At 35.2% G+C, this 26,909-nt stretch overlaps 1 protein-coding gene across 1 annotated transcript in view; it reads right to left on the bottom strand.

The window, feature by feature from the left end:
• Il1rapl2 (interleukin 1 receptor accessory protein like 2) overlaps window positions 1-26,909 on the bottom strand; it is a 1,146,491-nt gene that overhangs the window by 12,436 nt on the left and 1,107,146 nt on the right. The window contains exons 8-10 of the mRNA XM_045139829.1: window positions 17,514-17,659; window positions 9,264-9,407; window positions 2,515-2,685 (exon numbers count right to left, since the gene is read on the bottom strand). Of these exons, the coding sequence (XP_044995764.1) occupies window positions 2,515-2,685; window positions 9,264-9,407; window positions 17,514-17,659 (461 nt within the window). The remainder of the gene's footprint in view (window positions 1-2,514; window positions 2,686-9,263; window positions 9,408-17,513; window positions 17,660-26,909) is intronic.

The following is a 26,909-nucleotide window of genomic DNA, read 5'->3' as shown; positions in this document are numbered from 1 at the left end:
AGATAAATTAGGTACAGTACCTATCTTTATAGAGCTTATAATCTTGTTAACAAGATACACATATATAGAAAGCTACATAAAGCTGGAAAACAGTATGAAATATCAGAGGACTGCACATATACACTCAAATAGCATTTGTACAACATGAATGTTGGGGCTGTATATATTATCATGGACTTTTCAAAGAAAAAGTGATATGAAGAATAAATAGGGTATTCAAGGGCACAAAAACAAGGGTACAGAAAGAAATAAAAGCATTGAATGTGCACACACACACTATATACCAAAGGCATAGCTTAGCTAGAGCAGAAGTTTTTAGTAGAGGCTATGATGAGTAACAAATTTAGGAGGAAAATCTGTGTGAACATTAGATTATAAAATTAGTTTTATCCTGGAGGAAATAGAAAAAAAATAAACTTTGTTCAATGGGGTTTGACATGATCAGGGATGTATACATAACAATTGGTTTGATGGAACAGGGAAAGGATGCAGGAAGTTGAAAGATAACATTTCAGGAGCAACAAAAATTCATTTTTATGCCAGGATGATAGAATTAGTACTGCAAAAGATACAAGGGACACTGAACTTGGGAGAGAAACACAGAATAAAAATGACACTGAGGTGTTATGATATATCTTGAGGAATCAATTCATAGAGAATGAAACTTCAAGTCATGAAAATGGGGGAAATGATAAAAAGAGGGGGGTATGGGAAGAAGCTTGGTAGGTTGTTATTTTGGAAGAGATAAGTGGACATGCACATTGTGTTTTCTTTGGGCCTTTCAAATGCACATGTAAGTGTGTGTGTGTGTGTGTTAATACACACAGAGACATAAATCCATGCTCACTAGGAAAAGAGATGAACTCCCACAACTCAGGTGGTTCCCATTTTTCTCTTGTCAGCTTAGTGACTATGGTGTACTGAAGATAATCTGAATAAACATTATTGAGGAACAGCATGATCTAGCAGAATGAGAATGGGAGTCAAACAGATCTAGGTTCTACTTCCAGTTCTACAGTTTGCCAGCCATGTGATCTTGGACTTCTTTCAGCCTTTGGCTTCTCATCTGTAAGATAAGGACATGAATACCTGTTCTTTCTCTCAATACAGGGTTATTATAAATATGAAATGACATAGTGTATGTGAAATTATCTTAGATACTATTAAATACCAAAAGTATGAAATTTATTTAGTAATTAACATGTGTTTAAATTAACATGTTTAGAATTATAATCAGCAGTTTGATCTTTCCTTCTCAAGGATAGTAACAGACACATATGCAAATGAGTTAGAGTACCTTCATTTTTATTCAATGATATTTTTTGAAATAGTGTCTCTCTGTAGCTCAGGCTGACTTGGAACTTGCTCTATAGCCCATGGTGGTCTCAAACTAATGGCAGTCTTCGTATCTCAACCACCTGAGTGCTGGAATGATAGGCGTTTGCCATTGTGCCCAACTTCAGTGACATTTATGAAAGTCTTTAGAAGACAAGAAATACAATGTAGGTATCTCCATTTTACCCTTATATGGTACCACGTACACAATCCAAATGAAGTACTTTTTTTAAGCAAAAACAAAGTACATATTTTGAATAGAAATGGAATTGACTCTGAAAGCTGTAGTGTAGCATTCCATATGTAGCATTACTGAAAAGTAGTATTCAAGCCTACAATGTCTGGTATGTCTTAAAACCCTATGGGGAATGCTTACAACCCTACTGAGGAGTATCCTCAATGAAATGGGAGCAAGTACAAGGGAAAAGAGGGTAGCATCACATGATGCATCCATATGAAACATCTTGTTAATTATAATAATAAAAATAAACATTAAAAAATTATAAGAGCTGGGAGATGGTATAGTGGTTAAGGCATTTGCTTACATAGCCTAAGGGCCCAGGTTTGATCCCCCAGTACACATAAGCTAGATGCACATGGTGATACATGCATCCGGAGTTTGTTTGCAGTGGCTAGAGGCCCTAGCACACCCATTATCTCCCTCTTTTTTCATAAATAAATAAATAAATAAAAATAAAATACTTAAATACTAAATACATTGTGAAAGTACCCATTTGGTTTCATATAAATTTCTAGTGAATTTTCTCATAAATCTATGAATAAGTGAGAAGGCATAGTGAATAACAAGGATTATAAGCAAAGATTCATACTTATTGGTGACAGTGATTGTGGGTAAAAGTAGAAGCACATTGACAGAAGACCAGCTTTGCAACTGAAGCATACTGAAATACTTTTAACTGCCTCTTATGCTTTTGTTTTTCAATAAATTTTTATAATTTCTTTGTAACACTGAAAGAATATATTATTGCTGATATGGTATAATTTAAAAATAATTAATATACAAGTGAGAATGCCTTCAAAAACACTCATATGCTCTAAAGTCAGAAAAAGTATTACACATAAATCTCAATTAAAAAAACTGTGAGAAATAATTTTCTAAAAAGTTGGAAGTTGCTAAAGGAAAGTGACTGTTGAAATACAAAATTTGCAATTACTTACTTCCACTTGGAATCAGATCCCTTTCTGGGATGAAGAGTTTATATCCATAGTGTTTTTCCAGGACATCTGGCAGTATCTCAAGAGCAAACTGCTCTTCTTCAGGATTGTCACAATCTAGAGTATCTTGGTCCACTTTTGTGTAAGAAAGATAGGCATCATACTCCTTGTTGTCTTGAAAAACAACAGTAACAACAATAAAAGCAATTGTAAATACCAGGTTCTCTTTGAATTCTAGAAATCTATAAATACTAATAAGCTGAATTACTGTAATTAGTGACTATCTAATAATTGTAAAATAAATCACATGTTATTTCAACATAAATAATTAATATGATAGGAACTAAAATGTTATATTTTAGGCCACTTACAGTCAGGGCACAATAAAGGACAGAATTTTTATTTGAGACTTTTGGTGATGTGTATAAAAGATTAGCTCAGTGTGTTTGAATGCAAGACTAAAGTGAACAAATTCATGGATTTGAACCCTTTAAGTGCCAGGTGGCTTGGCTCTGGTACTTGGTCACAAACTGTACCTTATTTCCACAAATATGTGCCAGGGATCCAACAGAAGCATGGCCCTAAAGTGTGGAAGATTGAAATAATCCAGACTCGCTCCTAGAGACACCACCCATAGCATATGCTAAACTTCCAGTTGGTTAGTGTCGTCATCTTCATATACAAAAAGCAGTTCATTACCAAATATCAGAGACAGCAGCTGGGTTTTATACAAATACATTGCCTGTTACTCTTGATCAGTCCATAGCCAACTAATTTGACACAAGTTCCAAAGGAAGCCTTTGTTTCAAGTATATATCCTTATACTGTCACCATCATGTTTTCTCTTCCCACATTTATTCAGGGAGTTAACTGTGCTTTGGGAGCTTACTTTTCCCTTCCTTTGCAGTGTTGGCCTGGAGCCAGTGTCTCTAAAGTACAAACGTGCATTTATTCATGCATTTTTTTTATAAAATGTTAGTGAACACAGCTACTCAACATATTATTCCCTGTAGCCTCACATCAGAAAAGTTGCAGTCATTTCCAAAGTTCCCTTTTTTGTAGAAAATTTATTTTTTTCAAAAGCAATTCATTGAGCATATTCTCATGTAAAATTAGAACTATTTATTAATTCCATTTATCTGCAAATAATAATTTAGAAAGACTGATATTCATTTCTAAAACACTTCAATGTTTTCCATTAAAATGATCAGACTAGAATATGTAGTCATTCACTGAACTAGGTAATTAATGTTTTGGTTTTGTCTGCAGAGTGAGGTGTAAACTATAGAAATAAAACAAGCTAGATATGCTCTATTGTAGGAGTGGCATGGATGTCTATTGTGAGAAGCCTATGTTTGGATTTATAATTCTTGTAATATTATACCCCTCACCATTCATGAACGCAACTGATTATTTATGTAAAATGGTGCCTGGGGCAATGAGGAAAGCTTTTTAGCTTGATTCTATGTAGGTTTCTTGATTACCTAGAAGCAGATGTGCAGGAAATACTGTCCTGGATCATTGAAGAGATACTTTGGCTTACAAATTGGGTACATTTCACTGTTGTACATATAACTCTACTTGGAACTGAGAATGTTCATAAGCAAGGCTAATACAAGAACCTCCTGGAAATCTTAGCACCTATGCTCCTACTCCAATCAAGTGCAGGATGCACCTGCAAGCCCTTGACTTTCTCCAGCTATAATTGCTCACCTGGGACTCAGTGCTGCCGATGATACACAGCTGGAAGAAGAAAATAGGCCAAAGGACAAACTGCTCTATTCCTATGAGCAGAACATGCTTCATTGTTCTTAGTGAATAGTGTTGCTGCCTCAAACTTCATGTCAGACTAATCTTATTTACTGGGATTTTGATAGCTTTCCCATCTCCTACACTCACGTAATTTCAGCTGCATGAGATTTCACTCAATAGTGATTAGTTGTGCATATACTACAAGCTTGGCCATCTTCAGTGGATCCCCAACTTGGTCACTCGTCTCACCAGAACTTTTAGGTACTTAACCAGAATACATGCCTAGACATACAATATTCCTGGCTTTATCTTTACTTGCTTCAAATATATGCAAATATTATACAGTTCAATACTGTAAATACTTTCCCCTCAGAAATTGTTTCCCTTTACATATTAATTCTATGTACATATCAACTGTGCTAATGTCTTTAACAAGTTAATAATATCTGACATGTCTGGATAATAAATTTTACCTCACATTCTAGAAACACATATCCCCTTGGAAAATGGTTACTTTGGCTTCAGTCATGTGCCTTTAAGAAGAATTAAAGGTTGCTGGGCAGGTTGGGGCATGTCTTCAATCCCACTTCTCGTGAGCCAGAGGTAGGAGGATTGCTGTGAGTTCAAGGCCACCCTGAGACTCCATAGTGAATTCCAGGTCAGCCTGGGCTAGAGTGAGACCCTACCTCAAAAAAACAAAAAAATAAAAATAAAAAATAATAAAAGAAAATGAAAGAAAAATTTTAAAAAAAGAAGAAGGAAGAGGAGGAGAATTAAAAGTGAAGAGCTTATAGTGGCTGGCCAGAGCAGGAAAGAGTTTTCAAAGCCACCATGTCAGATGTCCCAAAAACTTCAGCATGGTAGCTAGTCAGCCAGCAATGACACAGATGCCACAGCTTTAAAAATGCACTTCAGCCTTATGTAGAAAGCCAAGAAATTTTCATGAATAGCCACAGCTGTTGCTCATAAGGGGAACAAGATGGGTAGAGTGAAAGCAACAACATGATGTGAACAAGGTTAGTAGCCAGACTTGAAAATTGTCTTACAACCAAAAGACAGTTCTGTGATACCACCTTTATAGACAACACTAATGAGCCTTCTTCTGTACTAAATCATGCTGATTTAGCTCATAATAGAGAATAATACAGACAGAGTGCTAGAAGAAGATGGCTGGCACAGTGGTCACCATAAATATGCTGTTCCTAATGAAGAGAGAAGTTATGAAGACAACCAAACTATTTGTGGAAGAATTTTCTTATCACACCTGTCCAGCCATGTTTTAAAATCTAATTTTAATCCTGTTCATCATCAGGAAGCCATTCCAGTTCTTTTGTAGCTATAGTGAACACAGTGCCAAAACTTAGCTTGGAAAGAGAACAAAACTGTAGGACCTTGTTGATCATTTTATATGTGGTGCCTAATATATTTCCTGCATGTGCATATGTGCGTGACATAGATTTAATTGGTGTCTATAAGTAAAAGCATGGTGCATAATGTATGAATCATGGTAAACACTTAAAACACGTTTAATGACTGAAAACTGAAAAGCCAAATAAACAAAGCAATCTTTATTTAGTGAGTTGACATGAAATTAATTAAATTGAAATTGCCTAAAATGGCAAAGATTATTGGATGAATTTTATTTTATAAAACATAAATCATCTTATAAAAAACTTCAGGAGTATATATATATATATATATATATATACATATTTATTTATTTATTTATTATAGATATAATCAAAGAGAAAATATAAAGCAAATGTATATAAGATGCCAAAACAGTTCAATAAAGTAGTGATGACTCTGGTAGTTTATTTGCTGATATTAGTATTATATAACTTCATGTTTCTAAAGGGATATTAAATTTGATTTATTCATCTTTACCACATATTTGGTGACTTTGATATTCCATTAGCCTACACATAGATTTGCACTTGAAATTCAAAGTTCAATGGCGAGTCAGTGGGGAGTGAGGAGATGAAAGGAGAAAATAATAAACTAAAACAAAACAACTTGTGTTTGAAAATGCCGTAATGATGTCTAGTATTTTATAAGCTAATTTATAAATAATTATTAAAAAGTAAAATTAAAATATAAAAAATAAAGATAATTTTCCCACTCAGTAAATATAAGTTGTTTCCTATCTTCATTTTATTTTAAAATGTAATTTCATTTTTGTGAAGAAAATATTGAACAATATTATTTCTCAAATAAAATAAAGCATTTTTAAAAAAAGAAATAGAATCAAATAAAGTGCTGTTTATCACTGGATACTTTTGACCATGTGGGACACATTAAAAATAAAGGTGTAAAATGGAATATTTAATTCATAAAAATCTATTGATATTTGCATGAACTTAATATTCTCACTGTATATTATAACTGATCAGTTACTCTGGGTAGTTGGGTATAGGTGGTGAAAGTAATTATTAGAGAGTAGCATAATAAATTATACTGTTTCTTACTGAGATTAACAAATTGTTCAAAAGTATAACTAAAACAAATGAATCATAGGTACATTCATTTCATCTTCTTCTGAATAAATTATAAATGTACATGCATATATATTTATATATATATTACAATTTTTAATTTTTATTTATTTATTTGAAAGCAACAGGTACAGAGAGAGTGAGAAAAAGAGAATGGGTGCATCAGGGCCTCCAGCCACTGCAAATGAATTCCAGATGCATGCGCCATCTTGTGCATCTGGCTTACAGGGCTACCGGGGAATCAAGCCTTGAACCAAGATCCTTAGGCTTCACAGGCAAACATTTAAGTGCTTAACTGCTAAGCCATCTCTCCAGCCCCTATATACATACATACATACATACATACATACATGTGTGTGTGTGTGTGTGTGTGTGTGTGTGTGTGTATGTGTGTTTGGATACATTAGCCATTTGTTTATACCTGAGAATCACTAACATTTTCCTCAGTAGGATATACTTCATCTAATTGTTTAGTATTAGCTATGGTGTATATAAAGATTTCAATTGACCACATTTTCCCACATAGAATTATGAACAGAGCAGGCCCTAATTTCTCATTCTGAAGATATGTCTAAACAATAGTCTGTAGCACTTTTAAACACTTTGCTATACTTTTTGTATAAATGCACAACTTGATATGAGCATGCTTATGTTCTCATCAAGGACCATTGCCCCAATTTACTGTGAAAATATAAAAGTCAAATAAGACCCACTCATGTCACCATTTATATAATAAAAATAATAAAATAAAACCAATTTCCTCAAAATTATTGGTGTCACATCAAAAAAAAGCAAAAATAATTTAATTCTCTTTTTGGAGGTGACATCATTACTTAAAAAGTTGAGGAACATATTAGCATTTCATTATTTCTGTAAAATAAGTGCTGCTTTAACCCTGTATTTTACATTTTGTTTTCGAGATAGGGTCTCACTCTAGACCAGCCTGACCTGTTCCTCACTCTGTTGTCACAGGCTGGCCTCAGACTCACAGAGGTCTTCCTATGTCTGCCTCCTCAGTGCTGGGACTAAAGGTGTGAAACACCATGCCTGGCTTTAAACCTGTATATTGTAAGGAGCTATATACAAAGTGTATTTTTAAAAGAAAATGGCTTGCCTAAGACATTGTTCATATGTTTCCAAGTCTAATAGTAGTTTGATTCTAAAGATATTATATATAATGACATCATCATTATTATTATTATTATTATTATTATTATTATTATTATTATTATTTTGTTTTGTTTTTTCAAGGTAGAGTCTCACTCTGGTCCAGGCTGACCTGAAATTAAGTATGTAGTCTCAGGGTGGGCTACAACTCACAGTGATCCTCTTACCTCTGCCTCTCAAGTGCTGGGATTAAAGGTGTGTACCACCACTCCCGGCTCTGATATAATTGTTATGGTGATTGATAAAAAAAATACCAATTTGTTTCCTTGAAAAAAATAAAAATTTTGAATGTTCAAAGAATTAAGGCTCAATATAATTATTTATTGATAATTTGTCCCTAATATTTATAAAAGCCATATAAAACAAATATAATACATTTATAAGACACTGCATTTGTTACTTTTCTCACTGTGGTGACACAATACCCAAAAGAAATTTAGGTGAGGAAGGATTCAATGTTTCATGGTGGGGAAGACATGTTCAGTGTTCATGACAGTGGCAGAAGTTTGAGGTGGATTTTTCCTATCTTGGAGGACTAGGAAGCAAAATCCTAAGGTGTGAATTAGGGCCAGAATATACCCATAATGCTTGCCCTCTAGAAACCTCTTTTCTTCAGTTATACCACACTTCCTATGAGGGCTCCACAATATTGTAAAACAGTATACCAAGCTAGGAACCAAGTGTTCACACACGAGCCTGTCGGGTATGTTGCACATTAAACTATAAGAAACATATTCTGAAATTGTATCTCTTGAGTCATTATTTGAAAATGGTACTAAAAGCATCCAAAATATGTATTTTGAGCAATAAAAACAGTATGCCCACAGCTTTCACTTTTTGTTTTGCATATGTGTTTACTTTCTTGATGACAGCAATAGCTAAAAAGTGATCTGTATGTAAGTTTTAATTCTTCAAACAACAACCAAAATAACAACAACAAAAAAAAACTCCACAAAACAAACAAGGAAACAAAACAATGAATTGATTCTTGTTTCTTCCTAAGGGAAAGGTCTTTGAAAGCAATTGTTTGGGCTTTGGACCAAATAACATCTCTATGTTACACATTTATTTGGAAACTATTTTAAGCATTACAAAAATAAAACTATTTCAAAGACAGGCAAAAATCCTTTATCCAGATTTTCCTATTGTCATTATTTTCTTCTCGCTTTTCTTTCTTCAAATATAAACATTTTTTTTCTGAATTATTTGAGGGTAAGTTTTGCATGTCATAGTCCTTTACCTCTAAGTTATTTAACATGTATTTCCTAAGAAATACTCTCTTAATTGATCATAAATAAATGCCTTTGGTTTACAGTTAGGAAAGAAGAGATGGCTTACCATCCATAGTTTCATCTCCTCCAAAATGCTGTCGGTAGAAGAGCATTAGTTCAATGTTGTAGCATTTGTAGATGGCCAACAGAACTATGAGCAGGAGGAAGATTGCACCCAGGCCCCCTGCAAGCTCAATTTTGTAGATTAAATCTGAAATAAACAGATTTGACAGGAAGGTAATTAATACAGCAACACTAGAGTTTTCCCTATATTTTTAATATGTAGGATATATTACTCATTTTGCTTTTTTTGAGAATATCCTTGCCTATCAATTCATTCTTGATATATTTGTATTAGTCATTTTTGTAAAATTAACCATATTCTAAAGATTTGTGTAACTTACTATTAAATGTACCAGATATAAAAATAAATATGTAGTCCCCGTTAATTTTAAGTCCCTTTAATTTCCCATGTATATTTTTATCTAACTATATACCAGGGGTCTATTAAAGCCTTTTAGTCTGGATTCATGCTTAATGTTTTGTTCTTTCTGTTAAATGACTTTATTTAATGAGAATATTATCCTTTACTTCTCAAGCCACAGGCCACATTCTTCTACAAGAGAATAACATCACAAAAATTACTTTCAGAATAAAACAAAAATCTAATGAGCTTGCAAAATTTAACTGTTTAACTTTACCTCAGGAGAAAATAATCTAATACAAGGAAAGTGGGAGGAATTGGCTTATGCATTTACCCTACTTATTTGAATAAATCACTATAATAGATAGGTGATATAATATACCAAGTAGAACAAACACAGAATGAGAAATGTAAGCTAATCACATAGTCTCTTTGGCCAACACCAGGCTATTTCATACTTTATCTGCTCCTGTTGGGTGTTGCTGGAACTCTGAGAGTTGAATAATTAAATTAACACGTAATGGAAAGCTTTACATAATAATGTCTCCCAGGCTCAGAGGACAGATTATGTATAGCTTAATTAGTGTTAACAACAAATCTAAAGAGGATAGCATCAGAAAGTATATAGTAATTATGGAATTTAGGAAAAATGGAAATTCAGAGGACAATTTAGAACTTGAGGTTTGCACTTTCCAGAGGAGAAATGCTAAATCTGAGGGAAACCTGACCAGAGATATATTTCTTCTTAATTTTGTTGTTTATTTTTACTTATTTGAGAGCAACAGAGAGAGAAAGAGGCATAGAGAAAGAGAGAGAATGGATGTGCCAGGGCTTACAGCCACTGCAAACAAACTCCAGACGTGTGTGCTCCCTTGTGCATCTGGCTAATATAGGTCCTGGGGAATCGAGCCTCAAACCGGGGTCCTTAGGCTTCACAGGCAAGTGCTTAACCGCTAAGCCATCTCTCCATCCCCAGAAATAAATTTCTTACTAAGTGTCAAGTACATTCAGTGTTCTCTTCATATTTAAATGAAATTGCATATAAGTTTAGGTAGAATCCATCTAATCTAACTCTATATTTAATAAGCAACTATCCTATTACTAACTCAGTTTACTATGTAACTAGTTACTAGAAAAGAAAATAACACTCTAGTTTGTGTATCAGAGTCTTTGAATGGATCAATTCTGGGGTGCCCTTAAAATCAAATTTCTGCCTATGACATAGTCACTTCTTTCTGTAAATATCCTTTATCTTTACATGGGATCATTGCTTAAGAAAGATATCTCAGGGTCAATATAAGAACTATAACCTACTTAGCATGTTACAATTTATTAAAAGGATGTATATATTATAGAGATAATATATGATACTATAGATACACATTTGAGCAAGTCTATTACTTATTCTGTAAACAATCTTGTAGCACATAAATTTTTAGCAAATATGTAGATGAAGAATTTGAGATTCTGTAGTTTGAATCATTTTGTCAAGGTCCAAATAGGGCATGATTCTAGGTCTCCAAATTTGTTTCAAAAGTCTTTTATTGCACCACAGCTTTATATGATCCTGTTTGGAAGGTGACAACAGGAAGCCTTCTACCTGATCTTCCATAGAAGTATCAGCAGCACTTCCCAACAATGTGTTAGTTATGGTGGATTTTGACCCCTGTTTATTCAGTTCCAAGGGAAGATAACCGACAACTCATCAGACAGAATGAAGGAACATGCCAGAACTCAGCAAACTTCACTGAGAGTTGCTGAAGAATACTGTGGCTACAGCCATGGAGGGAGGAAGGGTATCCATGAGTTCTCACATACAACAGACAGTGTTATATTTTGTGTGGAGAGAAGGAATTTAATCTTTCAAAGAAGTGGACTGAAAGAAGAGGTGATGGTGGACAGGCTTAGTATAGGCAATCAGGGAAATAATGGAGTGAAATGGAAGAAACACAAATTTAAAGCCTCTAGCACTCTAAGAAAGAGGAGGAAGAATGGGGAAAAGAAAGAGAGCAAATGTAATGAAGGGTAAATTGTCAATAAAGAACATTCTGAGGGGACTCATGCAGGAAGAATCTGCCTCTGTCCTACCTATTGCGAGTAGACCTCAGTTTGAAAGAGAGCAACAAAATTTTAAGTAAGAGTAAAAATCCTACCACACATTAGCCATTTCTTCTCCTTCTAAAGTAATTCCCTAGAAACCACTACCTACCTCTATATGAAGGATACTACAAGCTTGCTTGAGTGCTCTGTTGGGAAGCAAATCACCATCTTGGCTTGTTTTCTCACTACCTTCTATCAATAATACATTATAAATCCCTGGTGCTATATTGGAAACAACACACTTTTCTTTATTACACTATAAACCATCTTTTCTTTCATCATATTGTATTGATTGACTTAATCCAAAATGCTCTTTTGTTTCTCCTGCTGTAGCTGAAAATACTCTGGTGGTTTTCTCTCTTCTCTATTTTCCTTCTGTCACTCAATTCCTCTCTCCTCTCTTCTCTAGTCAGAACAGCATTCAACTATTTTCAAAGTCACTTAGTGGGAGTTTTTTTTTTTTTTTTCTCCAAGCAGCTTTTATAGTTACAGGGTTCAGATGCTATTAAGTAGATGGAACAAAGTTGCAGGAACAATTTGTACTCCCAAGTTGCCAGCATCCATTTCAGCACTAAATTTATGGAAGAAAATCATGGTGTGAAAAGTACCTTTTGGTCCATTTTATAAAAATGTCTTTCAGAGATATTACATAATGGTGGCTGTTTAAGTTAAAAACTGTGGAGCTAGGCTCTCTGAGAACCAACGAGTATTCTTTGATTCAGCTAGGCAGTCACAACACAAGGGAAACCTCCATCCTATAATCAGAAGGTAAAATTGTCACCAACCAAATGACACCTGGCTTTTATTTTGTATTCTGTTTGCAGCTGCTGTTTTCCATGTCAGGAGGATAGGGATACTTCCTGATTGAGAAGCTAAATGTCTGTGTCTGATGGTTACTTCATAAGTATAACTAGTCAGGGAGCAAATATTTATGGTGTTTTACCTTTTACTCTCGCTCAAAGTACTATAGATTTCTTTTGATACTTCTTAGACTGAATATAACTGAATATAACTGTTTTTTGGTATGAACAGAAAAATGCGATATTATAAAAAGAGCATCCTAAGGAAATAGGAAATAGGTGAGAAAAGAGGAAATCTGGGAATATTTGAATTTTCTTCTGACTCACAACTTATTCAATATGTAAGGATATTGCAGTCGAAGACTTCTGCTGTGTTCACAACCTTGCTATCTTTCCACAATTCCTTTGTTAAACTGATCTAGGAAGGTTTCTCATGGCCAACCGCTTGACTAGTACATGTGAAGCCCTTCGTTTGATGCCAACCACCAAGAAAAATGTCATATGTTGAAACCTAGCACCCAAAGTGATGGTATTATGAAGTGGGTCTTTTCGGAAGTAATTAGTTCACGAGGGCTCAGGAACAGGATTGTTTCTCTGATAAAGGAAGCTTGCAGGAGTCTGTTTACCTATAAAAAATGCACCATCTATAAAGAGTAGGTCCATACCAGACATCAAGTATGCTAGAACATTGATCTTGAGTGTGCCAGCCTTTAGAGCTGTAAGCATCAAATTTCTAGGTTTTAAATAAATATACTACTTGGTATAAAATACTTTGTTATAGCAAATTTGTTAGCAAATGGGCTAAGACATAAACTGGTACCAAAAAGTAGGGTGCTTCTGTGACAAATACCAAAAAATATAAACATAGCTTTGAAAATCAGTAATTGTTAGAGTCTAAAAGAGTTTTGAAGTCAATTGCTAGTGAAAAGAGCCATGTGAGAGATTCTTCTGAGGGCTCAAAAGAAAAATAGATCTGCAGGGAAAGCTTCAATAGATTTAAGAATTGCCTAACTGGTTATAATAAGAATGTTGGTAGGAATTTGAATGTTAAAAGGCTATTCTGATGAGGTCTCATATGTAAATGTTGATCAGGACCTCACCAGGTACAAATATGCTAGGGCCATGGTCCTATATTTCCTAGTCTCCAGAACTACAAAAAATTAATTCATGTTTGTATAAATTTCCCAGTCCAAGAATTTATTTTATCACAAACTGAATGGATTCATATATGATTTTTTGGGGAGAGGGAAGAAGAGAAGTTCTGGGGATAGAGAGATTGAGAAGCAGCATTTTGTTTTGTGGGAAAGTGGGTATGTGCAGAGCAACAGAAATAATTATTACAATTTCTTTAATCTAAGTTCAGATTCTTGTATCACAATAGAGGTGGGATTTCAGATGGACTTCTAACAAAAGTATAATTAATTGTATTTTTTGGTTAGTAATCAGATAAAAGAAAGTGATAGGCACATGTAGGGAATGTACATTTTAAAGGGTATATTATTTATTTTAATTCTTATCATGATAATATGATATAAATTTTCATTTTTAAAAGGTCCTTTTTAGGTTGTGAAAGGATTCATCACATGTTTTGTTCTCCATAATGATCACTTAGGGGATCTTAAATATTTGACTTACAGCTTATTAACAAGTTACTGTGCCATAAACAAACTATATTCTAGGTGAGAATTCCACAGCCAATGAGGTCATGCTACCATGTGATAAAGCTGGAAAAGTCAAAATTCAAATGAAATTCATGAACTTTCTCTCAAGACAAGATAAAGCTAGGTCTGACACAAAATTTGACAGTTATGGGGATTTTGCTCTTCTTTAGAGTTCTAGCATATTTTTGAAAGCACCACAGAAGACTAAATGAGGAAAAGGTAATGATACTGTGAAAAATTTACCTGCTACCTAGCAGAGAATGTGAACTACTTTTATTAAGTTATACAATGTTTCAAGAAAATTGAATACAAATATTTAAAATCAATCCTCACTTACAAATCTTGAAGCTTTCATATTTTGGGCTCATTATTTCTCAAGCATTTCAACACCAAACTCCAAAGCCCAAATATTTGAACACAGAAAATGTATTTAAGTAACCTAGAGCTGGCATTATCCAAGGATAGATTGAATCTTTTCTTACCAATCCTTTTAAGCCTTGCTCCTACCCCATTGTGCTGGTCATCTATGAGAAGAGTTTTCATCCAACTTTTGAGCACTTATATTTTATAAACTATGAGTTGAGTCATAAATAAAGCAGGAAAACTCCCCAATCTAACATAATTCATTTTCTAATGGTAGGAAGAAAAACACAAGCAGACAAATCATGTAATATAATATTAAACAGTAATAGATACAATAAAAACAGACCCAATTTAGAGAGAAGAAACAAATGAAAGGTAATGAGTGGTCATGGATGGTCTGTTCAATAGGTCATAAATAAGAAGATGCCTGTGTGAAGGGTTGGAATGATCAGGGCAGCTAGTGGAAATGTGCTCTAGTCAGAAGAAATAGCGAGAAATTTCAGAGGCAGGACTGTGCTAGATGAGCATGAGAAACCAAAGAGAAGTTGGTGGTATGCCATATCAGACAGACTGTGGTAGAAAACTTAATCAGAAATATAAACTGATTTTGTTGTGACTTATAGGCCATAGTAATTGGGATATCATTCACTTGGTGCTAGGAGCTAAGACTGAGATGGTAGCAATGAAGTTGGGGGAAGTAGTCAGAGCCAAAATAGGTTTTGAAAGTTGAGCCATGGATTTTAGTGTCAGCCCAGATATAGGATGTTAAGTAGAGAAAAATAGAAATGAAGGATGGCTTTATGAATTTGGGCCTAGGCAACAAGGACAGTGGTGAATGTGAAGAAGAAAAGTAAGAAGGAGAAGGAAAATAATGGAAGATCAGTCTATACACAGGAGAATCTTGTTTGGGACAAGATAATATGATATGATTATGATGTATGTAAATAACATTATTAAATAAGCAAAAGTGCTTAGGTCTGGACTTCAGGTGAGAAATACAGACTATAGATACAAACTTGGAAGTTGTCAACATAAATAATGAGTAAAGCCATGATATAGGAACTGAAAAAATTCACCTAGGGAATGAGAAGCAGAAACCTCAAATCTTTAGAATTAAAATACTTATTTATATGTCAGGAAAATAGGAATATTGTCAGGTATTTATATTAGACAGGCTCCCTTACAGAAGATATCAGAGTATTACAGTGATTCTTGGTTTGAGTTTCAGATTTCTAGAATCTTTAAGAGGTGCCAGCTGATGGTTTACTTATTAAATAGAAATGGATTTATTTTAAAATAGACTATTTATTTCTTCACAGGTAGCATTTTAGGGCCCTAATAGCTTTGCTACCTACCAATTATCAAATGTGTGTACATTTTTGTCTAAATTTTGTTAAATGTTTTTTTTTTCCTTTGAATTCATACCACCTCAGAAACTACAAGTTCTTCATAGATTTGTGAATATCTATTTTCTTTAGAACTCTCTTGTAATACATAACACATGGTTGCTGCACATGAGACCTCAGTAATAGAGAATTTAATTATTTATTCAATCAGAATGTATTCCAAGTGCCTATTAGTAGCAAGACACTGCCCAAATTGCTCAAGGATAGAGAAGCGCAGCAGCAGGTTCTGCTTCAGAGAATCGCTGAACCTCAAAAAGACCAAAGTGGCTAGGAACAAAGTGACCTTTTCCTCTAGGTAGCTGCACATGACAGCTGCTTGAATTAATGTAGGATGGTGTGTGGAGGAGAAATTAGTCAAATTCAGTATAAGAAACACTGCCAAGGGAGAATACATTATGCATCTATTACATCTTCATTCAAACTACAAACAATACAAGGTAGATATTATCACCCTATTTCACAGATGAGGAAACTAAGTCACTGGGAGTCTAATTAGACAAATCAGTCATTTTAAAACAAGGGCTGGAACAGACTCCCCTGATACTGTCTCTCCTGACTTCCCTTTCCATAGTAGACTCCTTTATACCTCAATACTCCTTTATGTTAAGCCAAAATCAAGTACAATTGAATAAGAAATAGTGCTGCAGAGATAGAGATACCATTCTCAGATTAATTCTCTCATTCTCAGATATTTCCTCTCATCTTCTCTACAGCTTCTGGTCATGCTCAAGTTTCAGGCCTGGCAAGAAAATAGAAATTCCATCTTGGCCAGTAGGTGCAACCAGTGATGTTGCTGATTGAACCTCTTCTAACCCTATACCCTAAGCAAGAAGAACACTGATCATGAACATTTATTAAACTATATTTAAAAATCCTTTCCCAGATGAACACCCAAACTATCTGGCCTTTTTGCTGTGACCAAGACTTAGGGCAAGACAATCATACAGCTAAGAGTGTTTTTCCAATATCTAGTTTTGTCCCTTTTGTGAATTTAGCTTCTTTTCTCTGCTCATTATATATAATTCCACCCAATCTATAAAACTCTAACGAGGGATCTTCCATAAATGCCAAACTACTCACTAAAGTACCAAGTCATAAATCATATCAAAGAATATAGTTTATAATATTTATAGTTGTTATTATATAATATTATTGATTTATATTTTATTTAGGAATAAAACAGTAACTGTTTCTCATCTGATGTTTTCTAGCACTTCAACTAAGCAATATAAGACATAAAAATATAAAACAAAGATAAAATATTAAGTGTCAATATGTATATCAAAATTTATGTAACACATAATTACAACCAAGACACAATTTGTTTCAACTGACATATTGTATAACAATATTTCTTTTCATTTTTTTTGCATTTTATAATTTTCTTGAGGGTCATAGGCATTTTGTGTTACTATGAATAGAAAGAAATATGCATTTCTTTAAAAGGATAACAGTGGTTAACAGAATGTTTGACTAAAAGATAAAATATAGTCAGAAAACATATTTAAATTCAATAGCTATTTTTGGCTAGCTAAGTCATAGTTGTATTGTGAAAAAGAATACCCTTTTTACGCAGCAGAACACTGGCATGTTTCCGTCCATTTCTGTTCTCTACATGGCAGGTATAATTAGCCAAGTCAGCTTCCACCACTGAGTCAAAGATGAGAGTCAACTCAACTTCTTTTTCTCCAAGGTGCTCTTTGAGGAGCCTGAAATAAACACAATATACTTGGCTGAATTGCTTTGAATTAGGTAGAAAGAAGCCATATACAGTCTATAAGATGGTTATATGGACCCTTCATTCCTCAACTCTGGTAGGCACAAAGATTTCTTGTGTATGTGCATGTGAGAGTTCCAACAAGCAAATATCTAAGTGGAACTTGAAGAAAAATGGAAAAGAAGTAAATAATTAATTCATCAAAAAGAAATACTAACACATTACTGGGATGTGATATATGATTTGTGTGTCAAAAAGGAAATATTAGTTTTAATGTTCTAAAATGAAATTTTAACTCTTAATTGGATTTTTGCACTATGGAATGAATGAAAAATGTGTAGATTTTACACAGGAGTGAGATGCCTGAATAAAGAAGAGGATCTAGGGAATGGTCACTATGTATACCAAAAAAAAAAAAAAGATTCAAAAGATGCTTAGTGGCCTTCTATCCCCAAATATCAATGAGAAGCCTGCTTTTTTCTCCTTCCCTTTGTTCAATACAATGGTCCCTGCTTCAAAACTTGCTTTCCCAGTGATGCTACCACACACCCTCCACATGATACTGTTATCTCCAGATATTGCTTTACATTTACCCATTCACTTCTCCCACCTGCAGGAAAATCTTTGTTTTTGGTGATATTTTCTTCTAGTCCTCTTGGCTTTTTTGAGCAAAATTGCAAAGGGCCTTGAATGGGCCAGCAAAGAGCATCTGAGTTGCTACTATTCTTTACTGAGCCAAATAAGTTAACTCCTTTTGTCAATATTATATTTGTGTCATTTAAAAATATTTTATTGACAACTTTCAAGCATGCACATAATGTATTTTATATGAAAGAATAGCTTATATGAAAAATTGTAGAAAGAGTAATTTTTATCTTCTTTATGGGCATATGAGTACAGAGAAGAGAAGACCCTGGCCTTGAGCATAAAGTTGGATAGTACACCTGTGTCTGGACAAAACTGGATTCTAAGCAGCAACCTTTCCCTTAAAAACTGGTCTTTACAAAGCCATTCACTCAACAGTAACTCAAATTAACTCATCTTTAAATCAGGAAGCATGACTACCACACTTTGTTAAGAGAATAAAATGGGTTTAAAGTGTTTTTAAGAGTAAAAGTAAAAAATAAAAGTCACAATGCAAATTCAAATGAATCTTATTGTCTTAATTTGATAGAAATGAAAATTTATTTTGATATTGTCAAAATCATGTGTAAATTGCTACAATCTGTTCCCACAGCTATTTGTTGATATGTCTCAAAAAATCAGGAGTTATAATTTTTGACCAATCAATTTTATATCTATAGTCATGTAGGTGTCAAAGTAATATTTTAAGAAAGTTTTAGTTAGATCTACTGATATGGGAGAAAAATCAGAAGGTAGAAAGACAAAGTATAAAGTAACCACTTAGTGGAAGCTATAGTGAGCCCAGATTCCAGCAAGCAAGATGTCCTCTTACCATCCCAATGTCTTTAGGTTGCTAGTGTGACCTATGCAGGGTCCCAGGCAGGAAAATGATAAGAAGTTGGTTTTCTTTACTTTGACTTTTGAGAAGGAATGGCTAAGGCACCATGGAATAACAATGTTAAACACACTGCCATATACCCCAAAATACACTAGTAAATGAAATCAATCAGGTAGCTTCAGAGATCTCTGGAAAGGCAGTGGAGAGTGTCTGCAAACTGAGTACAAGAAAAGATTACACACACACACACACACACACACACACACACACACACACGTACATATTAATATATCAGTATATATTTTAAAACTTTTGTGTATATGTTTATGGTATTCTTACTATGTATATGCTCACCTGTGTGTGGCGGCAAAGACTATCTTCCTAGATCCCTTTATACCTTATTTCTTGAGACAAGGTCTCTCACATAAACCTAGAGCTTGACAATTTGACTAGTCTAGTAGTCAGATTGCCTCAGGGATTCCCTGGCTCTTTGTCTGACTCCTGGGGAGATGCTTGGGCTGCCACTCCAGGCCAGCATGAGTGCTGTGGACCTAAACTTTTTTTCTTTTTTCGTGCATGGCAAATACTACACCCAGTGAGCCACCACTCAGCTCCAACTATGTTTATATTTTAATAAAACTAAATAAAAATTTTAACAAAATAGCTTCTGAATAGACCATGAAGCACCTTATTTCTATGCCACAGAAGGATAAAATGATGACCTCAAGTTCCTGATCCTCTTGATAACTCTGGTGTCAAAGGAGTTGTTATATATGAACATTTAACTATCTGAAGGAAAATTGTTTAGATTTTGGCTCATTCAAGAATGTTTATATTTCCATTTATTAATGTTTGGTATAGACTTGGCTAATTTTTGGCTCTTTCTGAGAGATGAAAGGCCTTAAAGTTGCTTTGGTGGGAGAGAATTTATAGAATGTGAGAATCTCTTGGTACTGATATGTAAAGCCTGAATTATATTCCATATCAAATTGACTTTTCAAATTAACTTTTCTAATGTTCTGTTCCAATAGTTTATATGCCTGAGAGTTAATAGTTTGGCATTTAAAATTTGAGTGAGATGTCAGCCACCCTTTACATTTATCATTGATCTGAGTAAATATAAAATTTTCCTTAACTGAATTTTTTTTTAAATTTAATTTATTAGTTTTCTTTTCAGTAAATACAGACAGTTTGGTACCATTATTTAGGCTCATCTGTGATCTACCCCCTCCCATTAGACCCTCCTTGTTATTGAAAATGGGTCGTGCATTGTGGAGTTAGCCCCCAGTTATTAGTATGATAAATGTCTCTGAAAATCATGACCCTGACATTCTTTCCGCCCCCTCTTCCGCAAGATTTCCCTGAGCCATGTTGGGTTCATTTTTGGTCTGCTTCAGTGCTGAGGTGTTGGGGGCCTCTGAGGCTCTGGCTCTCTGATTTGGTAGGAGTTGATTTTTCTCTGCATTGATCTCCTTCCCCTTTGTGCTGGTATCCAGTTCACAGGAAAACATCACCCTTGCTTATTTCGCCAGTTGTCCTTAGTTTCAGTTGGGCCCCTTCTGAGGTATGTTGGGGCAGCTCTCTTCTTAGGATCTGCATCTATCTGGAAAAGAGCCACCTTACCCTGATAAGGATAGCCAACATCAAAAGGTCAAATGAAAATAAATGCTGGCGAGGATGTGGAGAAGCAGGGACACTCATTCACTGTTGGTGGGAATGCAGGATGGTACAACCACTTTGGAAAGCAATATGGAGACTCCTGAAAAAGCTGACTATAGAAATACCAACAGACCCAGTTATACCATTACTGGGCATGTACCCTAAAACCTTCAAACCAAAAGCCAGAGAGATTTGCTCAACCATGTTTGTAGCAGCTCAATTCGTAATAGCTAAAAGCTGGAATCAACCCAGATGTCCATCATTAGAAGAATGGATAACAAAGATGTGGTATATCTACACAATGGAATTCTATACAGCAGTAAGAAAAAACGACATAAAGAAATTTGAGGAAAAATGGTTGAACCTGGAACAGATCATTCTCAGCGAACTTACCCAATCACAGAAAAAAAATCCACACATAGTCTCACTCATCTGCAACACCTAACCTGAATTTGCCCAAGATGCCTTACATACCCAGCAAGTACCTCATGGACAAGACAATAAGATGGATGGGAGGGCGGGGAGGGAATCAAAGGGTGGAAAACAGTAATCCGGACCCAAACGGCAATGGTACCATAAAATTCTACTTCCTAAAAGACAGACCAAATGACTGAACCTTCACTAGTCCCTTACAGGAAACACCTGAACCACAAGACACTGGAGAGGGTAGGATCAAGACTGACCTAAATCTCCTACATCTTCCTTCCCTCCCTCTCCCCCTCTCCCCTCTATCTCTCTCCTCTCTAACTCTTGTATATTAGTTATCTTTTTCCTCAATTTCTTAGTGGACACTGACCTGTAACCCCCACTTCCAGCTTGGGCCTACAATCCACAATGAGCTTTTGATCAGAGAAACCTACAAGGTTTCCCAAAACAATGACAGACTTCTGTCAGAGTAATTGATGACCCACCAAAGGCCAGTGGTAAGACCCTATTGCTGAAGACTCCATATGCAGCTGACACTTAAAATGGAATGACATGGCTGGAAGCCAGGAGAGAGTCAGTCCCCAGACAGTCAGCATGTCTAGTGCCAGAAGGCGCTACATAGGCGACTGGGGAAGTGACCAAGCAACACATTGTTTAACCTAAGTAGTAACAATTAACCGGATGTGATACCCACACAAGTGCAATAGTGGTACACAGCCATGGTGAGGAATCAATTGCTCTTGATTTGGCTAACTGATCCACTCAGTGGTACTAGACCCTTAGCTGGAGCTGGGAAACAAGTCAGAACCATACCCAAACACAAGCCCACTCTACAATATCAAGCTACCATCAATCACGGGGTATAAGAGGGCCTACACCTATCGAACTGTCTATCAAAAAAGTAAGTGTTATCTCAATTTTCTGGGTGCTAACTTACTCTCCGTTGGAGAATCTGCTTCTCCTTAACTGAATTTTTTTTTTCTTAAAAAAATTTTTTTTGTTTATTATTTATTTATTTGAGAGTGACAGACAGAGAAAGAGGGAGAGAGAGACAATGGGCGCGCCAGGGCTTCCAGCCACTGCAAACGAACTCCAGATGCGTGCGCCCCCTTGTGCATCTGGCTAACGTGGGTCCTGGGGAATCGAGCCTTGAACCGGGGTCTTAGGCTTCACAGGCAAGCGCTTAACCGCTAAGCCATCTCTCCAGCCCTCCTTAACTGAATTTTTGAAAGCACATGCTACTGTTATTTTTATATCAATTGTTTCACTTACTAGCTACAACTATAATTTTCTTTTTTTTTTTCTCTTTCAGCACACATTTAACCAAGAAAACATTAGGACATTTCTATGTTAATGTTTAACATTGACTTTTGCTCTCACAATTTTTTCTCCCTACTCTTGGTAAATCCCACTACACTCATTTTTTTTAACCCTGGTTAATTTGCTGTAAAGAATCCTTTGTAGTTCCAGAAGCCTCATAGGCACTACAAATTCAATTTGATTTAAAATATCACATGGATGGCAGCCACAGCATGTGTCAGGCATGGGACAGAAAGCTGATCTTGTTCCTCTCCATGAAGACTTTGCCTTTGAATTTCTAAGGCAGTTTCCAAAAATAGATCTTCACAGGGTTAAGAAAGGATTTGGAGTGAGGATTTGAAAAATTATACCTGTTCCATTTATTAATATATATGAATATATATGATGTGTTAATTATCAGCTCTTCAAAATCTAGCCAGGGGTGGTGGCACATGCCTTTAATCCCAGCACATGGGAAGCAGAGTTAGGAGGATCACTGAGATTTTGAGGCCACCCTGAGACTACATAGTGAATTCCAGATCAGTCTGAGCTAGAGTTAGACCATACCTCAAAAAACCAGTCAAATGGATGGATCAGGAAAGAAATAATCCTAAGTGAGGTAACCTATGCCCCAAAAGCCAAACATCGCATGTTATCACTCATATGTGGAGCCTAGCTAAAAATGCATAGACTTGTGTGTGAGCTGGAACCAAAAATCAGCAGAAGAGGCCCATAAGCTAGAAAAAGGCTATGAGGAAAGGAGGAGAGGGAAGGTCATAAGGGGGTGGTATTGTATATATGTAAGTAGACAAACAGATTACAGGGAGTGGAAAGGCCTAAGCTAGGTCAGGAGGAGACATTGTATAAAAGAAGGGCAGGGGGGCTCAATTAAATTCAAGATATTCTAAATAAGATATATGAAAACCTACTTTTTTGAATAATGGTACATTCAGAAGCCATAGATTGTTATTGGGAAATTTTCAGTGCCAGGGATGGGATACCTTCCAGTGAGTTGTTGACCAGGGAGGTCCCTGTTGCCTCCAAAACATTATGTATAGGCTATTGTCAAGGCCCTTGATTTCCCATGAGAAAGAGATTGTGAGAACCTATTGCCAAAGAATTCATATGACTGAGTGGCAAGTTTACTGAGGAATCAAGCTAGTCCTTAGTAGAAAACCTTTTCCCTGAAGACCAGCCAACTGAAAGCTGGAAAAAGCTGCACTCTATGCAGCTTATGGGAGACAGAAGTCATCAGCAGTGAAAACAATGGACACTGGAAGCCTCAAGTTTGGCCAGACAGGCCAAATGGCTGAACGAGTGCAATAGTGGTATGTCTGCTCAGGAGGAAACCAACTGCTCTTTAATTGGACTGAAGGCCTGCTCTAAGGGGGGGAATACATGCCTGGTATTGAAAACCTAATCAAAAGCCTATGGCAGGGAAGGTTATGAGCCTTAGGGGTATAAAGCTTGCTCTTACCTAGGTAAGTGCATATAATTACTCTCACCAAATTGCCCTGAAAACATTACACTTAATGTTCATAAACATATATTAATGCTACTCGCACTTCTGGTTAGAGAAGCTTGTCTTTTCATTTCAGATGGTGATGACCACTGTGATGACCCAAAAGGCAACATAGTGCTGAGAAGAAGGGACAGAGGACTGTCAAGCATAGAAACATTTCATACCCTCCAAGGCTCAGGGTCGATTGCAGAAGAGGTGGTGAAAAGAATGTAAGAGCTATAAGTATAGAAGTTGTCAGATATATATATATATCAGCATTAAATAAAAAAATCTAGATGTGACATACTTTTCTGGAATTAAAGAGGAGGTTGGAGTTTATATGTACAAATCACAGTTATAATATCCTATCAAATATTGACATGTACAATCCATCAATGATGACTTTATAATCCTCAATAGTGCCTGTCTCTGTTAGGAAAAGAGAAGCATAGACATTGAAAAGCCTTATCCTCATCCCATTACATTCTAAAATTTAAATAAGAAAAAAAAAACACAATTGAAAAACATATATATATATATATATATATATATATATATATATATATATATATACACATGTGTGTGTGTGTGTGTGTGTGTGTGTGTGTGTTTGTGTGTGTGTAAAATGAGGTTATGCATATGGAAGAATTGTAGGAAGAGACAGTCTAAATTAACTAGAAAAGTCTGGAGACACTAGTTAGTCAAAAGTAAAAAGTGTCAGTTTTCCAGAAGAGAAAATAAGAGGAACTTTTTGCAGGATGTGTGAAAGACAGACAAGAGTCTGGTTTTAAGATGGAGAACAGAGAAGAGGGAGAGCTAGAATATAATTCAAATGACCTGAGAAGTATCTCATTCTAATAATTAACATTGGGGGTGATACAATCAAATTTAACTTAATTACAAAAATAATATATGATATTATATGATTTCATGAGTTTGGTCATATGTACACATCCATGGGGATGATAACCAATTGAGTTCAAGGATTAACATTTAAGGAAATGTACATGTAGCAGAAGACACTGGAAAAAAGTTTAAAAAATTCAATTCAGCTGACAGAAATAACTATCTTAACTTTTTTTCTATTTAGCATCTGTTATTTAAAGATATTAGTAGTAAGAATTTGGAAATTTTCAGTTAATACTTATACACACACTACACGCTAAACAATGAAAGACTATCATCTCTACTTAGATGCAACAAATAATTGGACCCCTATTATCAAATATAACCACAGTATATTGGGATCAGCATCCCATGAGGTTGAGCCAATACCAGTAAGAACACTGGATGTGGGTAATGCAATATGTAAACATGAATTGAGTGACTGCATAGTTTCCTCATTAATGTGTACAAGTTTTATGGCTTGTGTATCAGTTGAAAATTAATTGAAAACCACAGTTGATAAATTTTTGGAGGCCCATTATGGATGATCTTAACAGTTAAAAACCACATGCAACATAATCTTAGGAGGCTTTTACACTTTCATGAGTTTTGCCTTCGGGTACACTTCTAGTTCTCAGGGTGAAGATCAGATAAATATCCCTGATGCTTCTGGATATGTGGAAAGGGGGAAAGTAATCATTTAAAAACTGAGACCAGAACACTCTGTTCTCATTTGTTAAAGTCCAACCTCAAAGGAAACTAGTTTTTCAAAGCCTAAATTATTTAAATTTACCAAAGCATAACCTACCTGGGAAAAGGGAAATAACTGACTTCAGACCCCTCTAGGTTAACTAAGCTCCTGTGTGTGTGTGTGTGTGTGTGTGTGTGTGTGTGTGTGTGTGTGTGTATGATCTAAAGGCAGGTAAAATGAGAATTACAATGAAAATAATAATCTGTGGGCATAGGGTTATTCAAAGCCTAAGATCTCATCATCAAACTACGAAATGATTATCACCATATCAATCAGGCTCCTGTATGATAATAAGGGACTTTGACTGAAAAATAATATCATATTTAGGAAATAGTCTCTAACAAAACCAACATACACAATGGGAAGCAAAAATTAGGACACCAGAGGAAATATTAGCCTTATAACTACAGCTATAATGAATGCTAAATACAGCCAAACTCTTGTTCAGATAAGTACAAAATCTCACATTAGAAACCTACTTACCTCAGTTTCTTTCCCCAAGTATATCTGATTTTCATCAAAATTATGATGCATACTAAAAAACAACAAACAAACAAAATGAAAACTATAAATGCCCACACAGATTGAAGGGACAAAACAAACAAAAGAACCACATTGAGATATGCCAAAGACTTTGACATCATCAGACTGGGAATCTAAGAAAACTCTGGTTAATGTGTTATGTGCTCTAATGGGAAAAAATGGACAATATGAAATAACATAAGTTGAATGTAACCAGAGAGATGGAAAGTTCACCAAAGAATCAAAAGGTAGCACAAGGCAGCACTAGAAAATTAAAAAGAAATACTATAGAAATGAAGAATGCCTCTGATTTCCACTTCTATAGACTGCCCATGTTCCAAAGAAAGAATCAGTGAGCTTGACGATGACAGTAGAAATCTTCCAAATAAAATTCAAAGGGAAAAGGAATGGATGGATGGCCAGGTATGGTGGTGCATGCCTTTAATCCCAGCATATGGGAGGCAGATATAGGAAAACAGGAGGATCACTGTGAGTTCAAGACCAGCCTGAGTTTACATAGTGAATACCAGGTCAGCTTGGGCTAGAAAAAGGCCCTACCTCAAAACAACAAAAAAAAACAACAACAACAATAATAATAATAATAATAAATAAAAAAGTAAGAAAGAAAAAAAGAATGAATGAGGAAATAACAAATATCCAAGTAATATAAAAGGGATAAAAATTATTTGATGGCAAGTGCTGAAAGAGAAAAATATATATATATAGGAAAAATGGAA

This window comes from Jaculus jaculus, chromosome X (genome assembly GCF_020740685.1).
Source record: "Jaculus jaculus isolate mJacJac1 chromosome X, mJacJac1.mat.Y.cur, whole genome shotgun sequence".
NCBI lineage: Eukaryota > Metazoa > Chordata > Mammalia > Rodentia > Dipodidae > Jaculus > Jaculus jaculus.
The sequence above is the reverse complement of the archived record's forward strand: the minus strand, read 5'-3'. Positions and strand labels throughout refer to the sequence as shown.